The 16,739-nt window shown below is 36.9% G+C and overlaps 3 protein-coding genes across 4 annotated transcripts; all 3 read left to right on the forward strand.

Moving 5' to 3' along the window:
- Positions 1-36: 36 nt before the first annotated feature.
- Positions 37-2,136, forward strand: LOC145238477 (glycosyltransferase 1 domain-containing protein 1-like). The gene has a single exon (XM_080101673.1). The coding sequence runs from the start codon at positions 534-536 to the stop codon at positions 1,749-1,751; it is 1,218 nt and encodes a 405-aa protein (XP_079957799.1). The 5' UTR covers positions 37-533; the 3' UTR covers positions 1,752-2,136.
- LOC145238476 (uncharacterized) lies at positions 2,103-13,253 on the forward strand. Of its 2 annotated transcripts, none has more exons than XM_080101672.1 (20): positions 2,103-2,274; positions 2,410-2,564; positions 2,678-2,826; positions 2,973-3,074; positions 3,602-3,771; positions 4,531-4,661; positions 4,953-5,059; positions 5,231-5,437; positions 7,166-7,302; positions 7,488-7,671; positions 7,886-8,009; positions 8,134-8,298; positions 8,862-9,023; positions 9,322-9,413; positions 9,481-9,591; positions 10,402-10,507; positions 10,571-10,687; positions 10,893-11,047; positions 11,774-11,885; positions 12,800-13,253. In XM_080101672.1, the coding sequence occupies exons 1-20, from the start codon at positions 2,171-2,173 to the stop codon at positions 12,982-12,984; spliced, it is 2,775 nt and encodes a 924-aa protein (XP_079957798.1). In that variant the 5' UTR covers positions 2,103-2,170; the 3' UTR covers positions 12,985-13,253. The 2 variants fall into 2 exon arrangements, with proteins under 2 accessions (XP_079957798.1, XP_079957797.1); XM_080101671.1 differs by lacking the exon at positions 3,602-3,771 and adding an exon at positions 3,164-3,333 and having other exon boundaries at positions 12,800-13,251.
- A 325-nt stretch (positions 13,254-13,578) lies between these two features.
- Positions 13,579-16,595, forward strand: LOC145238666 (uncharacterized). Its single transcript, XM_080101905.1, has 3 exons — positions 13,579-14,545; positions 14,855-15,017; positions 15,527-16,595. The coding sequence occupies exons 1-3, from the start codon at positions 13,977-13,979 to the stop codon at positions 16,520-16,522; spliced, it is 1,728 nt and encodes a 575-aa protein (XP_079958031.1). The 5' UTR covers positions 13,579-13,976; the 3' UTR covers positions 16,523-16,595.
- Positions 16,596-16,739: the final 144 nt, after the last annotated feature.

Here is a 16,739-nt window from a genome sequence, read left to right on the forward strand (position 1 = left end):
CAACCGTAAAATACAAACGTTGTATTTGTTCGGGGGGTGTCCCAAAAGAATAATTTGCTGACGTCCGCTGAATTTCACGTTAACATTTTCGCAGTTTTTTTTTACTTGGGTCAAAGTTACTAACAAAAGGTTAATTGCGTTTTCAGAAGGTTTGGTTAACAAAAGTTTATTAGGCAAAACTTATCTTACCTGTCTTATTATTCTAAACTTTTTGTTTGGTTCAGCAAACGGCATTTCGATACATGCTTGAATAAACATTGATGGTTGTTTTTTGTTTGGGCGGCAGAACCCAATAAAAGTAATAGTCACTTTTTATTTTCTATGTGCGTATTTGAAATTTCATGTATTGTAATTGGGTACTGATTTGTTTGTGCACTTGTATTTTAGAACCGTTTTTCTAATGCAGTTTATTGTCTGTCAATAATTAATTTTGTGTGCTAATTATAAACCGTTTAGTAATTAGTTAAAACTGTATTATTGCTATCACATTATGATGACTATTGATCACATTTTCAATTGTTTTAACTTGAATCATGTCTAAAACTTTAAGTGTGCTTTTAATTTCACCAACTATTCCTTCCACTGGTAATTTATCCACAGTTGGTCGATTACAGGCACACTTTTCTAAGAACAACATAAATACATCTCTGTGCAGTGTTTCACAATTGTGCAAAAACAATGAACTATGCAATGTAACAAGAGTAAACCAGATTGTAAATGAAACTCAAAGCCATGGCATTCTTTTGTTGCACGCTTATAAAAGTGGATGTTTTGTTATTTGTTCCTGCAATAAGAACTGTAAGTTGAGGGTGCGGTATGGTTTGGTTTTTGGTGGAACTGACTTAAATGAAGATATCAAAAATAAACAAAAATGTATCATAATTAAAAAGTGCATTGAGGGGGCAGCCTTCTCTATTGCATTTACTAAAGATCTGAAATTTGCTGCAACGGAATTATCTCCTTCTGCGCTGGTTCTAGTAAAAGCACAAGGCTTAGACTATGACTTGTTTGATCTGTGCTCCAATAAAATGAGTTCTTTCCAGTACAAACCATTTTTTCCCAAAAAGAAACCAATCATTTTTGTTTTACCATGCTCTATTCGGCATGTAAAAGATCCACTTTTTGTAGCCAAAGACTTTATGGACTGGGCTTCTTCTATTCGTCATGTTCAAGATGTAAGACTTTTAATTCTTGGAAGCATAATGGATAAAGATTTCAGCTCTCAGTTTTTAATGCAGTTGGATAAGTTGCAAACTACAACTAGTTTAGCAACACAATGGTTGCAAAAGAAGTTCAGAAAAAGGGCTGTTGTCTCATCAATAAAGGGTCAACCAAGCAGTGACTATGATGTGGAGACTTGGATTAATGACAGCAATGGAAATGTAGTTCAACATTTTCCCGCATTGACCAAAGAGCATTTCCTTGGCTTACTTTCTGATGGAGTATTTTATGCACTTATTAATACATCACTGAGTGAAGGAATGTCATCAGCCATACTGGAAGCCATGTCCATTGGGGTTGTTGTCTTAGCGAGAGATATACCAAGCAACAAGTCAATTATTACTGATGGGTACAATGGTTTTTTATTTCGTAATGGTGGTGGATTTGTTAATCAGGCAAAGAACCTACTTAACAATGACCCCCTTAGACAAAAAATCATTTCTAATGCAAGGACATATGCCAGACTACATCACAGCCCTTGTGAAGAAGCAAAGTTCTATGTTTCACTTGCCCAAAGCACATTTTTGTAAATTGTTTAGTTACTTGTTTGCATTAAATTTTGCACTTATTTTCAAACTGTAGGCTATGTGAACTGTACTTTTAAATTCATACCCCAAGAATCTGTAGTTTTATAATGTCTTGTGAACAGAAGTATGGCATGCAGATTTTTCTAATCCTGTCTCTTATGTGTAACATTTTTTTCTACATACTGTATGTGTTTCTTTCTAAATCAACTATTTGAGTATTTTGCATCTTGTCTTATGCAACTAATGATGATTTCCAGTTTTGTAGAGATTGTGTTTACCTGTGCATTTTTTGTGTTTGTAAAAGTTCCTGATACTTTTGTGTTACGGTTTAAAATGTGTAGTTGTTATTCATCACTAAATATTGTGTTGCTTGTACATGTTGCTTTAGGTAGGTATAATGTTATAATCAACAATATAGTAAAATGAGTATATTTGTATTGACTCAAAATGCTGTGAACAGATATCAAGCAAAAAGATTGGTGAAAATTGTAAGAGCTTGTTATTCCAACATGGAATCTGCTAAAAGGTACCAGTATTTCAACAGACTGATACAACTTTTAACATAAACAACATTCACATTTACTTTATATTCCTTGGTTTATTTATGTAATAAACCTTACCATCTTGTTTACACATCTTTACAAAAAATGTTTTTTTACAGTGAAACACTTTGCATACCCATGCAATCAGCAAAAGCCTTTGTAAAGAACTGCATAACAGCAGCTGGAGCTTCAAACAATCATGCAAATGATATGGCCGAATTACTGGTGACTGCTGATTACAGAGGCCACTTCAGTCATGGACTTAACAGACTTGGTAATTGCAATATTTTCAAATTTTAGAAAAGTGTAATGTATTAGAATTATGTTTTTCTTAGGTGCATAATATTTAGTGAATAAACTAAGTCTAGTAAAACCCTTTCTCTCCAGAAATGTATGTGAATGACTTGAAGACTCAGATTACCTCCACGGAAGGAGATCCAAAAGTAGAAAAGGAAACCGCTGCCACTGCAATGGTTGATGGAAGAAACCTGCTTGGACCAGCAGTAGGAACATTTTGTATGGACCTTGCAATAAAGGTTAATTGCCATGGATGAGCCTTTTTTACTGTACAACTTTTGTTTCGAACCACTTTTGTTGCTGTTTTTTGCCTCCTAGTTTTGCAATGTAAGGCCAATGCACCATTTAATTGTTTTTTAAAGCAACAACATGTTTGTATTTGTAGAAAGCAAAAGAAGCTGGAGTTGGTTGGGTGGCAGCTCGTCAATCCAACCATTATGGTATTGCAGGATATTACGCTTTGATGGCATCAAACCAGGGCCTGATTGTAAGTTTCCCAGATAATACAAAGATATGTGGCAACTTTATTTTATATGGTACCAAGATGTGGTAGTGTATTCGCAAATTTTTGTCCAGGGTATGTCCATGACCAATACATCACCCTTTGTGGTCCCTACCAGAGCTAAAACAGCCACTCTTGGTACAAATCCCGTGGCATTTGCTGCACCTGCCAAATCTGGCAAAAGTTTTGTTCTTGACATGGCAACCTCTACTGTAGCAGTTGGCAAAATAGAATTGCAACAAAGGTCAGTCCAATCTAGAGTTTCTAAAAAATCTTTTTGGTGTGTTATTAGGCTTAAACAAAACTTTTGTGAATATTGGCATGTGGTGTAGCAAGGTACAAATTACATATTGCTTGCTTAATCACCAACATGAAATTGATTGAAAAAATATTTTTTCATTCTTCTGCTGAGGGCCATGTCAAGTGCAAAGCATTTGAGCCAGTTGTAGCTTAGTGTATTTCTGCAAGTTTTGACATTTCCATACTAATGTATTTTGTTCCATTTTGAAAAGGGTTTTAGTTTTACAAACACAACGCCATGCCTATTCACCACTAGAGCGACGGCACAATCACTTGGTTCAAATCCTATCTCATGTGCTGCACCATCAAGTGATGGAAAAGCCTTTGTCCTTGACATGGCAACCACCACTGTAGCATATGGCAAAGTAGAAGTATCTGCTAGGTTTGTCTGCTTTGCATAGACCAGGTGTGCACAAGTCAAATAAGGAAGTGTGCCCTAGATGTTTATACCATCTAGGAGTTTGGGATCTTGGTGGTTTATGGTCTGTTGAGTTAATGAAACAATGAGCATGTTTTAACTCAATAAACATACACAATGGATATTATGCAGTAACAAGTATAAAGCTATTATGTAGGAACATTATTTGAAGACACAAATCGATGCATAATAAATTCTAACATATAATAGTTTTACTTATTTAACCTACTGCATGTCACTTTTAACATTCTTGTTGAGTATTGTGCACCCCTGGCTTAGATATTCCTGGTCCCAAGTTATTGAACTTTTTCAGTTTGCATATCTGGAATGATTTTCTTTTAATGGTTTGATTTCATTAAATTAATACTTGCATGTTTCTGATAAACATACTGGCTTATTGCCATAACCATGTACCTTTTTCATCCAGTGTTTAGGCAAAAATAATGATGACGCCTTGATCAGTTGCCAAAGTATCCTACATGTAAACTATGTTTTTTAAGAGGTTATTATGTTTGTGATGAAAACATAATTAACCAAATGCCTTATTTTGGATGTGCTGCCTAATTTAAAAGCGAGAGTATTCTGCATGAAGGCATCAATTACAAACAATTTTTGCATGATTTGGGGTGACAATAGTTGTCAAAACATAAAATATGATGTTTGCTGACTTGACACAAAGTTCAATTTTTTTCTCGGATTAAACATTTACCATTGTGTAAATAGAAAGAATGAAGCAATCCCCACAGGCTGGGGTGCAGATCCAAATGGTGTCGAAACCAATGACCCTAGTAAGGTTTTGCAAGGAGGTGGGCTGCTTCCACTTGGTGGATCAGAGCAAAGCGGTGGTTACAAAGGTAATACTGGTGGAGCAACTTATACTCATTGATGTTAATTACATGTTCTGTTTTTTAACTCACTGAAACTGACTGCATACCTAAAACCATTTCAATGTGTTAAGGAATGTGTTTTCAGAGTCTTTCAGTTGACAAAGTTACCTTATACTATTATTTTTATTAGATTTGGGCTTACATGTTGTTCATAATTTTAGCATCCCTGTTTAATCCCATTGTTTAGTTATATACTGTATTTTTTTTAACATGCCTTGAGTTTGTATTGTAATATTGACTGTACCTTGTGTTTTGCAGGTTATGGTCTTGCCATGATGGTTGAGGTGATGTGTGGAATTTTGGCAGGAGCAGGATTTGGCCCAAACATACGAAAATGGGGGACAACAGAACGCATTGCAGACCTGGTAAAATTTACACAAAACTTAACAATATAACCTTAAAGCCAAAATACCCATACCCTTACGTACTAAAAAAAATTGACAAGTAAAACTTTTTTATCTACTGAAATTTGCACGTAATTGTTGTGAAAGCCTTATGCAAACACCAACGCAAAGTTCAATATTTGTACACGACAGGGCCAATGCTTTATCGCTGTTGACCCGAACGCGTTTTGCCCGGGCTTCGAAAATCGCATGCAGGATTTAATGGATTTGCAACGAGACCTTAATCCAAGCGACCCTAAAAAACCCGTGCTTGTGGCCGGTGATCCGGAACGAAGTCACATGACCAAATGTGATTCATTAGGTGGAATCCCATATCCGCAAAATATCGTCAAACACATGGTAGGCAGTTTGTTTTTTTGCATGGAATTTAAGTGTAATATTTGCTTTTTTTAGAACGAAATGGGAGAAAAACTAGGCGTCGAAAGCATGAAAGCTATTTAACCTCAAACGAAGTTCGCTTGTCAACAAAAGTGCCTGTTCTACGCAATTGATAATTTAGCTATGCGTTGTTTAGTGTAATTCAGGGTCAGACTAACTTTTCGACGTGACAAAAAACAATGTACATTTTGTTACTATATGCAACAGCAAAAATATTTTTGATCACAGTTATATCTGTCAATTTTTTGTTATGCCTAGACGCGATTTTTTTTCACGGGGTTCGAACCCAGAACACTCCCGGGGACGAATCCCGATCAAGTTTTTTTTTACATGTCTGTATGTGGGTCAGGCGCGCCAGACCATTCGGCCAAGTTCCTGCACTAGATGCGAATTAATTAGGAATTTGAATACTCATTACAATAAGCCATATTGTGGAAGAGAAAAACGTAGAACCAGATAAAACTCATGTCAACGTCGATGTAACTTTCTTCAACACAGACTTGCCTCAAAAAAGTATTTTCTGCGGATCGAATCACACTGTATAAAAGTTGATAGTTTAATTAACCAGCATTTTTTGACTTTTTTGTCGTTTGCCCGCAATATGTGCCACGAATAAAATGGTACTCTGCCAGTTTACCGCAAACCTAACAAGATTTGAGTTCCATGGTGAGGTGTTTTTTCACCTTACTGCATCTGTTTGGATACAAATTGGTGATGACCTAATTTTAAAAAATGTTTCTACTTATTTTTTTTGTTTCAAGTGAATTTATTGCTTTTAAAAAAGTTTTTGCTTTTACTAACCACAGAATTTTGTCAAACGGCCAGTATATACAAAAAGCGAAATACTGTTTGTTTGTTTTCGAAATTTCAAAAACGGTGCCATGTTTTTTTCCTGCTGCTGGTGTTGGTTTACACGAAAACCAATTCAGTGTGTAATTGTTTCTACTGATATCCTCTTCTGAAATTAAGTTTGTCCAACCGACTTTGGTTTTTTCGTAACAGTATGTTTAATTTTACACCATATTGTCAAGCCGAATATAATTACCAATGGTTGTCAATAAAAAAACGTGTGCCTTAATCTCGAGTGTTAACTTTTATTGCAAGAAAAGTTCTACATTAGGAAAGTTTTTTTCCGAACGTGGCGGAAAGGGTCCAACCACAAGTCATATTTTTTCAATCAGAAAGAATTCACTCCGAAAAAACAACGTATTTTTTATTACGTGACCCAAATACTTACTGGGATATTGGACTTAAGAACTCAGCGATTAATAAAGCTAAGAGCCCCGCCCCAAAAATTTACAGTTAACCGATTATCATTTTGAATCCGCCTTCAAGTTAATCCATACTAGCTTTCAAACTGAATCTATATTTAAGCACATTGACAATCGTCGCGCTATAAAATATTAATATAGACCAGCAGTTGAACTTCAAGGTATTGTTGTTTTGTAATCCCACGCACAATTCTGTAGTATTTTGTAACATCCGACCTAGTATTTTGACGACGATCACGACGGCTAATATTAAGGCTAAGCTGTACTCTACAATTTGCAAAACACGGGTCGGTCAGTCAGTTGTAAAAGCTGTCTATAACGGGTGGATCTAAAAATGCGTCTGGTAAATTTACTGGTGTTGTCCCTTGGAGTTTGTAATTGTACGGCTACATCCTGTAATTCGACATCTGAAATAAAGATGGCAAAAGGATCGTGGATTTTGCAACCCGATGCAGATCGCAGCGAGATTGACTTTCGTTTTTTTCTTCACCACTACCGACAAGCGACTGCCTACATCCTTGAACAATGCGCCCTGTTTTGCATCAAAGACTTCAGGTGAAGTAACAAGTTTAATTAGGAAAGACATGGAAATGCATACTGGATGTACAAAAACATTTTTGTTTTTGGGAAAATCTAGTCAACCGGGTATTTTTTGTGATTAGTGATCTAGATTAATCGATTTGCCACATTTACAATGTACGTAGTAGACGTTGTTACTCAGTTTAAATTCTTCCTGATAGGTGCAAGTCGTACAACTACCTAAGTGGAGAAAACATTTGTGAGCTAAATCATGTGGACAGGACTATGGTCGAAGTAGAGGACTGGTTACAACATGATGGAAATTGGATTCCGACATTCGACAAGCTCATTCGGTATCCAGGATCACAATACCATTCCAGAGATTCACTTCTGCTTACGCCCGAGGTTATCTATTTTTGAACTGGTAAAATTGGTCTGGTTTTTGCCTTTAACAAAGTGTTGATGAACAATGCACATACTTTGGCGCGATGCCTAAACCAGTTCAGCTGCGTTGCAAGCCCTATGGAAGAATTCAAAATTACATTTTCGTGTCAATTGCTCAACTATAGGTTACTGGCAAAACTGCCAAAAATTGGAACGTTATTTTTTCCATTTCCAGAGTCTTTCTCACATTGAAACAGGACCTTGTTCATCATACAGGTGTCCAGTTGGTCACTTGTGCACTCCACAATACGGGGATGGTTTGAAACCGGCATGTGTCAAGGTCGATTACGAACTACAAGGTGATTATTTTCAAAAATCCAATGTCATTGATTTTTAATAACTGTACCGCCACGTTACGATTGCAAAATATTTTTGTAAACATTTTGTGGTGTCTTTTTTCTCTTATAATGAATATGTTTTTAGATCTCCAGGAGCAGTGGTCAGCTTGGTCGTATTGGGGTGTATGTTCAGCGACTTGTGGCGGTGGAGTACAAAGTAGGACACGAGTTTGTAAAGAAGATGTTGGAAAGTTGTCGTGCATTGGACAATCACAAGATGTACGACTCTGCATGGAGCAGAACTGCCCTCGTAAGTTACAGCAGTATCGCATAAATTGGGGACCTTGAGGCCAATGTATTGTTGAGTTAGGCTATATGTCTAACAGTAAGTCAACTTGATCACATTAACATACCATCAATATTCAAATTTAACTCTTTGGGTAGGTTACTCGCAGTGGAGGGATTACATTTTTTTGTCAGCCGGTTCTATCACAAAAGTCATATTTTTCAGCCGGTTCTGTTACAAAACGTCTAGTGACAGTAACCAGTAATGCTAACCGGTTCGCTGATCTCATAAAATTTCATTAAACGGTTCTTTTGAACCGGTGCGAACCGGCTGAATCCCACCACTGGTTACTCGCCTATTTTTTGTGTAAAATATGTTTAACAACACAACTGCATTTTTGGCAAACCAAATAGGCTAGTCTCATTATTAAAACAAAAGTGTTCCAGCAGTTGCTTTTTACATGAGGAAAAGTCGCGTATTGCAAATGACTAGGGAAGTGTGCTTTTTTGTTCTGAATAATGGACTAAAGGCTTTGCAGGTTGAAACTTCAAATCTTTGTTTATCAACTAGTGTTTTTATCGTTACAGACTGGTCGCAGTGGGGACCGTGGAGTGATTGTGGCCCAAACAAATGTGGATCAGGCAAGAAGCAAAGAAGCCGAACGTGTCGCTGGGGAGTGCTTCCCGATCACAAATCGTGTAATGGAAGTTATAGCGACGAGATTGCATGTCGATTAATTTCATGCACAGGTAAAAAAGAAATCAATAAATAGAGACCATAAAAGCAAGCAAGAAAAATTATCTTCCCAAGTTGCTGGTTTTATACTTTATCAGATCTGTATAAGCCTATTTGATAAAACAGTATGATACGCTACTGGTTCTTTAAATGTCCAAACAGGCAATGATTCTTTTTATGTCAGCTATTACTATTTCAAGTACCCTATGAATTGAGCAGTTGAGGTACTCGGCAAAACATTTGGAATGGCGTTTTCTCTGCGATGTTGTTCTATGTATCGAAAAATCGCTATATGTTTGCTATATGTTACAGCACCTCTTGCGTTGAGCAATGGAAAGTTTGGACATCTAGCAATTTATGATGACAGAATGCTATATAGTCCAATTTGGAGAACGGTTTGTCAGGTATGAATCAAACTACGAGGTAATAAATTTGTAAATTATTTTAAATATGATAATTTTGTTTGAATAGCCCAAGTCACAGGCAGCGCAAATCGGAGCACAGCGGGCTGTTTGCAAATATCTAAATTTGGTTGCGGATGTGTATGTTGGAGATACAGATTTGGTCTCCGCAGATGAACAGGTATAGATTAGCTGAAACAGTTTTGTTATTAAACGAATCTCCCGCAGACAATAAAATGTATAAAAGAAAGATTCTTGCTTCTGATCAGTATAGTATTGGACTGTTTCATAAAAACAGATAAAAGCATAAATCGTTTCTTTTAATAACAGAAATATATATTTCGCCTTAATAAATAGGCATCGTCAGTTTCTGCAAAAAAGCAAACATGTAAGGGGCTGTCGGTAAAAGTAGTAAAGTAGTTACTGCTTTTATCTGTTTTTATGAAACAGTCCAATACTATACTAGGTATAGATTAGGGCATTTTTTGACTATTTGTTTTGTATTTATTTTACAATAGAAAAGTTTGATAAATACCGATGGATGGCGCAATTACTTAACTTTACAGTGAAACTAGAATGGGGTTAGGAACTAAATTTAGCGACGGGAACTAAGTTTTTAGGTTGCTTTTATCGCTATTGTTATTATGAAACCTCACCCCATCCCTAATAGTTATTTTTACACAAATATTTTTTTCACGGGGTTCGAACCAAGGACGCTCCCGGGCCGGGGACGAATTCCGATCAAGGATTTTTTATGTATGTTTTTATTTTTTACACCAAAAGCATTTTAAATATTCGCGAATGCTTTTTGCGCCATCCAACAGTACTTAGCAAATTTGTCTGGTGTGAGCGCTGGTGCTGGTAGATTTTCACCAAAAAAATTAAGCTTCTGCCTGTTTCGGCTTCAATGTGGTCGTTAAGCTTCAAAATAAGTTGCATTTATCGAAGTTTACGTTCCTAATCTTTATGTAATTTTTATTTTGTAACTCAGGAGACTTTGCATCTTGAAAACTGCACCGGAGACGAGCGACACCCAATGGCGTGTTTTGAAAACCTATCCAACAATTGCACCCAAATCCTTTACGTCAATTGCACGAGTATTCAGTTTGTGCTTGTTCTGTAACTATTTGCATGGGCTAATTCCGCCAATTATTTGTCAGATCGACAGACGTGCGACAGTTTAGAGGAAAAAATACCTGGATATTACCGCATCTACCGTGAACCACTTCTTACGTCCTCTTTCGTTGTGTATTGCTCTTTCCTTTCTGGTCAAACAGGTTTGATTGTGACAAAAATTTCAAGAAGCTTTCCTTCTATGTTGATAAAATTAATAGAATTATACACAAGCTTATAATGTGCGTACAGAATCTGTTTTCATGTCCCCAGTTTACTATTTTTTGTGCAGCATGATAAACCTTAGGTAATAGGCTCTAAGCCGCCTGCACGACACTAATTTTCGCTCTTGTTTTATGTGTAATGTAGTGACAGTAATGGGGCACAGCACTACCACTGAAGTTCAACTTCTCGGTCAGTGCGATCCCAGACGTTGTTATCGCTACGATATCGACTATAACAACACAATTCCTCAAATCGCATTGGAGATCGAAGCTTCCAGCTCATGCCGTCAGTTCGTAAAGGTAGGTCGCCTATCGAAGGTTGATTTAACGTAAACGTATGATAATGGGTAGAGCTACTGACACAGACAGCATCAGGTTTGCTAAATTCCGGTGGGTGGCGCACGCAACTATTTTAAATGTAATTTTGTGAAACTTGGCTGAATGGTTCGGCGCGCCTGACCCTTATACAGGCATAAAAAACCTTGATCGGGATTCGTCCCCGGGAGTGTCCTGGGTTCGAACCCCGTCAAAAAAATGCTGACGGTTAGGGCTATTAGGGTTAGCCCAAGGTTTCATAATAAAAGAACAATGCAACCTAAAAACATAATTTTTAGTGTTAAATTTAGTCTCTAACCCTATCCCAGCGTTATCGTCAGTTGAAATAAGTGCGCTCTTTACGTCATCTATCGGTATTTACCAAACCTTTGTATTTACATCTATCGGTATTTACCAAACATGTGCTGTGAGTTCTTGTGTTAGTAGATTTACCGTGATTATGGCACAAATGGGCCTGCTGTTTCAAAAAATGTCATAGTATAAGGCAGTGTTTTCCAACCTTTTAAGTTACTGCACACTAAACAGATTACTTTCTGTCAGTTGAACTTTTTTGGTGTAAAACCTGCGTAATTTCTCCCTATTAATGCTGTATCAAACATAGCAATGTCTCGCTTGGGCCAACTTTGTCACGAATATTGGATGAGTAAAAATATCACAGATAACCGGTACCATATATTCTCTATTGTATAGGTTCGATGTTCAGGTATGGCATTGTATGATGGAGCCTGGCTTGCGCGAGATGGAAGTTTAATGAAATCATGGGGAACTACTACACCTAATTCATGTACATGTGGAGATACTGGTAGGCAAATTTTCCGGTCAAACTAAGCTCCTTTTTGCTAGAATTAATCAATTTAGTTCACCTTTTTTATTAAACAAATATAACTTTGTTAAGTTAGCAAATAAGCTACTACACATTAAAACTTACCATCACAGTGTAAAGGGGGCAGCTCAAGTCAACCAAATTCGTTGATTTTGCTGGCTTTAGCAGCCAAAAAAGAACAGTATTCAGTTCAGATCCACTTCAATTCCTTGCCTTGGTGTTTTGTTACATTTACATTACATCATTTAGAAAAAAACAGGCTGATAAACTGGTTACAATTACAACATTGGCATCACTCAATGGAACAAAAACTAGCTATCAATTGTGACGTCACAAATCATTGTAACGTTTGCCCGCGGAATTCACACTGGTTAGTAAAAACAACGAAAGATTAACACAGAAAACACATACAAAGTTAAGTAAAAAAAAACTTTAACCAAAAAGTTACTCTTTTCCCTAAAACAGCAAGATATCGACCAGGTTGCTAATATAATACTGGTTAAAAAATTGGCAAAAAAACATTTTTTTTTCGGGCTACTACTCACGCGATTTATCGATAGGTGACGTTTACAAAGCATTTTGTGTGTGAAATGCTGACGGTTAAGGCTATTTAAGTTAGGCTTCATAACAAAAATAACATTACAAAACTAACTAGAAAACTAAGTTCCTAACCTTTATTTTTTTACTTTTTGATTTGAGTTCTCACATTATTAACTCTACCGGATTTTTCGGCAAACCACGTCAAATCTTGAGGTAACAAGTCTACGTAAAATCAAGTTTGAACGAATTTGGGTTTTGAGTTAGGTATTTGAAAAAAGCCACTCGAGTTTCTAAAACACTGCGCAATTTTTTTGTTTTTTTAAATTTGTGGTATTGCAATGACATCTTTACAGGTACCTGTTATAACCCGTTACTAACCTGCAACTGCTATGCCAACAGCGGTCATCTCACCCTTGAGGATTCAGGTTATTTGACAGAAAAAAGTAAATTACCTTTCAAAGCCGGTTTGTTTGGAGATCTGGAAAGCAGCAACGAAAACGGTTGGCTTACTCTGGGGCCACTTGAGTGTTTTGCTTAAATGTCACTTTTATACTTTCAAATATTTTTTTCGGTGTTTTATTTTCTGTGATATTAATGTGTGTGAACACTTGTGTGAATTTTATCAAATTAATTTTTGCGACTTATCAAATAAATTTTTGCAAAGTTTATAATACACCGAAACTAAATGGCATATACTTGTCATCAATACCCGTCTCTAGTTTTGTTGAACCGCGTATACGCATTGCATTTAAGCCTTATTTTTTAATCGCCATTGTTCGATTTCGCACCGTCAAATAAATAAACAAATTTCATCATGAATCTCTGAAGAACTCTTTGCTATTTGAACTACTACAAGTCTTGGTGATTGCGGTGTATTACGCCAATACCCTGAGGCGATTGTTGTGAACATTTCAGGGTATGACTGCAAAACATGTGAGTTGGGTCGTTGGACGAGGCTTATGTAAGTCAAAACAATCAAATCAAGCAAAATCTATACATAGTTATTAACGTTGTCGTTTGACGTTTTGCAAAGTTCAACGAGTTTTAAGCACAGAAAAAAACATATTGCTGTCTTCAGTTTAGGATGCGAGTCGAGCCATATTTGTTGTCTTTTCATTAGATATGGTAACATAGATATATGTGACTTAAATGATAAGTCAGAACTGTCATAGTAATAGAAGACAATTTTTCGGCATAAAGATCATATTAGCAGGGATGTTTGTTGGTGGTTATGCAAGAATAATTTCGCCGACTAAAATGCTACTAGACCCAATTTGAGACTCTAACTTAGGGACAATATTTTAGTACCTTTGCTGAATTGAACATTTTTTTAAAGCTCTATAAATCATTATTAGTTTCGACCAATAAACTGAAACTTTCAGACAGCACAAAAACCTTTTTTTCCACGTCGGTAACCACATAACTGTTCTAAGTCGTCTAGTGCCTTTGGCTTTAAAGGCTTCAAGCTTTGTGGATGGTCTGCGGTTAGTTTGACTAAAATTCCTTTCTTATCTACTAGGCCTCTTTACCATGCATGATATACAACAAAAAGTCAAGCAATACAGTAGAACGCTGCATTGTATCAGTAATGGATTTGTATGTCTTAAACTGATCTTGGCATTGGCGCTTGTTTGGTCAATAGGTATGATTGTCAGCCACAGGAAAGAAATGAGAACAAGAAAGCATTGGAAAACAATCACACCGGCTAAAAACTCGTACATTAAAGCCCCGAAACAGTTTCGGGGCTTGAATCAATCTTATGGCAGTTTATATCCAACTTCAAAACAGAACGACACTCTTTTAAAAGTTTTTGCAAACAGAACATTCGATGATGGAACAAAGACAGGACTCAGCAAAAAAACAATGATGCAAAAGCAAAGGCCGGAAACAGTACCAATTGAAAATTTACGTGACTTCCTGTCAAGCGAGCAACAGGATTGCTTGCTTTGGGACAAGCAGCCAAACCTATGGGATATCGACTTGGAACCTCAAATTAAGTTGGATTCAACAAAGTTTTTATATCCGGGTTTAATTTGGGGCCCCAACAACCAAATAGTGGGGCTTTGGCAATCTATCTACTTGGCATTGCGACTAAATAGGTATGATTTAAGTTACACTCATAGTCTACCCTGATAATTTAGTACCGATATAAACAATGATTTCAAAACAGGATACAGCGTTCCAGTATTTTGTTAGTACAAACAGCGCATAAACAGAAACTAAACCGTTTCCGCAAATGGTTGGTAAAAGGTGACGATACATAACTTGGACAGTTAAAAACGCACTTGTTTTATTCGTTGTAGTGGTATATGTTCTGATAAACCAAGCTGCAGCCTTAGGGCTTATTCGTGCAAAGTTTGTAAATACGATGTCGGAGCCGCGAAAACACGACCTATTTTGTGTTTTAGAACGTTGGTTGTTCCGTATTTTCATGCACACTACACTATTGGGGGTGGGACGATCCTTCCTAGTCAACGAATAGATGTTGAAAGACTTCGTCACTTTGTATCTGCAATTTCTCTCGAATCTTTCCGACACATTTGCAATTCTTCGTTTGACGTTGTGTTACAGGTTTGTTATAATTGTTTTAAAGCAGTGGTTCTTAACCTTTTTTGCCTTAGTGGATCCTTTTCGATACTATTATTTAATTGCGGACCCCTTTAAGTTTTAGGTATTTTTGTCCTTTTTTCATTAACAAGCAACCAACACATGGTGCATAATATAGCAACTACGTTCGGTCCAGGACCAAAAGTTTAATTCCTTTGTTTGGGTTGCGACGTCGGGAATCAGCAAGAAAGACACATTGCATTGTGATGTGACGTTATTTTCCACCAACAATTTACGTCTACTGTTGTATCACAATGGAGTTTAATTGTTACATTGCATTTTGGTTTGTCACTTACGAAAAATGACTTTAAACAAGTTTCATTGGTCTGCGAACCCTCGGTTGAGAATCACTGCCTTGAAGTGTGAATTTTAACTTGAAAAAACGCACAGTCTTTTGGGGAAGATCGCTGGTTATCTTCACATCATATTAGTAACAAATACTTTGATATTATGACAAAATTGTACTTCTACAGGCACAAACAACCCACTCTAGCACATTAAAGGATTTCGAAAAAGACACTAAGATGAACATTTTGCATATTGACGAAGCAAGAGATTTGAACGAGAAAGGATCGTCTCAGCTTCGAATAACCGACAAGGAACAAATACCCTCCATAAACATTCCTGCATATCCACCAAATACATATCAACTAACTTACGAACCGTGGTTAGCAAGTGAACGCGAAGTACTCAGAAAGGCCTACAATACATCGGCTAAGTGTGGTCTGTACTCGGCACCGTTTAATACCATCGCTATCAATGCTCCAAAGGGCATAGCGAGGGCACTCAGCAGCAGTCAACTCATATCTTTCAACGCAACAGACAGGGAAATTTATTCTGCTGTGGTTGATAGCGTCCGACGGCCTCCAGCTGTTGTGAAAACTGTTGAGCGATACAAAGCTGCTGTTTTTCGAAACGAACCCTATGTAGCCGTGCATTGGAGGTACGACTTTAAAGATTGGGGTGGTGCGCGTTGCCGTCCTGATCATCCAAACAAGTACTCCAAAATGTGCGAGGAATTGAGAAAAATCACACCTGAAGATGTGGCAAATGGAATTTTCACTTCGCTTAACAAAGCAAAAGTTAATCAATCAGCATGGAAACATGTCTACATTGCGTCACCTCCAATACTAAGAAACTTTGCTAATAAAGTGGTGGAGGTTTTGCAAAAACTTAATAGTTATGTGGAAAATCCAGGAATACCTCTCGATACATTTTTAATGGAGCGCTATCAACCTTGCTGGAAGCGAGGAGAGTGGTCAAACGAACAAGAAATCTTTTTACTCGCTGAAATGGAAGTTTTAGCACAAAGCGAGTGGTTTTTCTTTGCGCCTGGTTCAACATTTTCAAGCAATGTTCAACCACTGCGCTGGGAGAAAAAGCCAAACAAAGATTATCAAAAGAAGTTCGAAAAGTCTGTTTACGAAATTGCCAAAAATGCTATGATGAAACGAACTGGTCTTAGATAGTGCTGTACTGTCAACTTAAAACATCTACTGTGGTTTTTAGTTTGTTTGCAAATGTTATCAACAAATAACTCAACCTTGTTGACATGTATTAGTTTACAAACAGCAGTCTTCTAAATTTTTAAATGCTTTTTTTAACGCGGTTCTGGACAAGGTTTGGTCCCTAAGTTTTAGCTCTTTCATGATTTTTTGCTATGGTATATTATCATAGCTATAACTT

This window comes from Phallusia mammillata, chromosome 7, assembly GCF_965637545.1.
Source record: "Phallusia mammillata chromosome 7, kaPhaMamm4.hap1.1, whole genome shotgun sequence".
In the NCBI taxonomy this organism is placed as follows: domain Eukaryota; kingdom Metazoa; phylum Chordata; class Ascidiacea; order Phlebobranchia; family Ascidiidae; genus Phallusia; species Phallusia mammillata.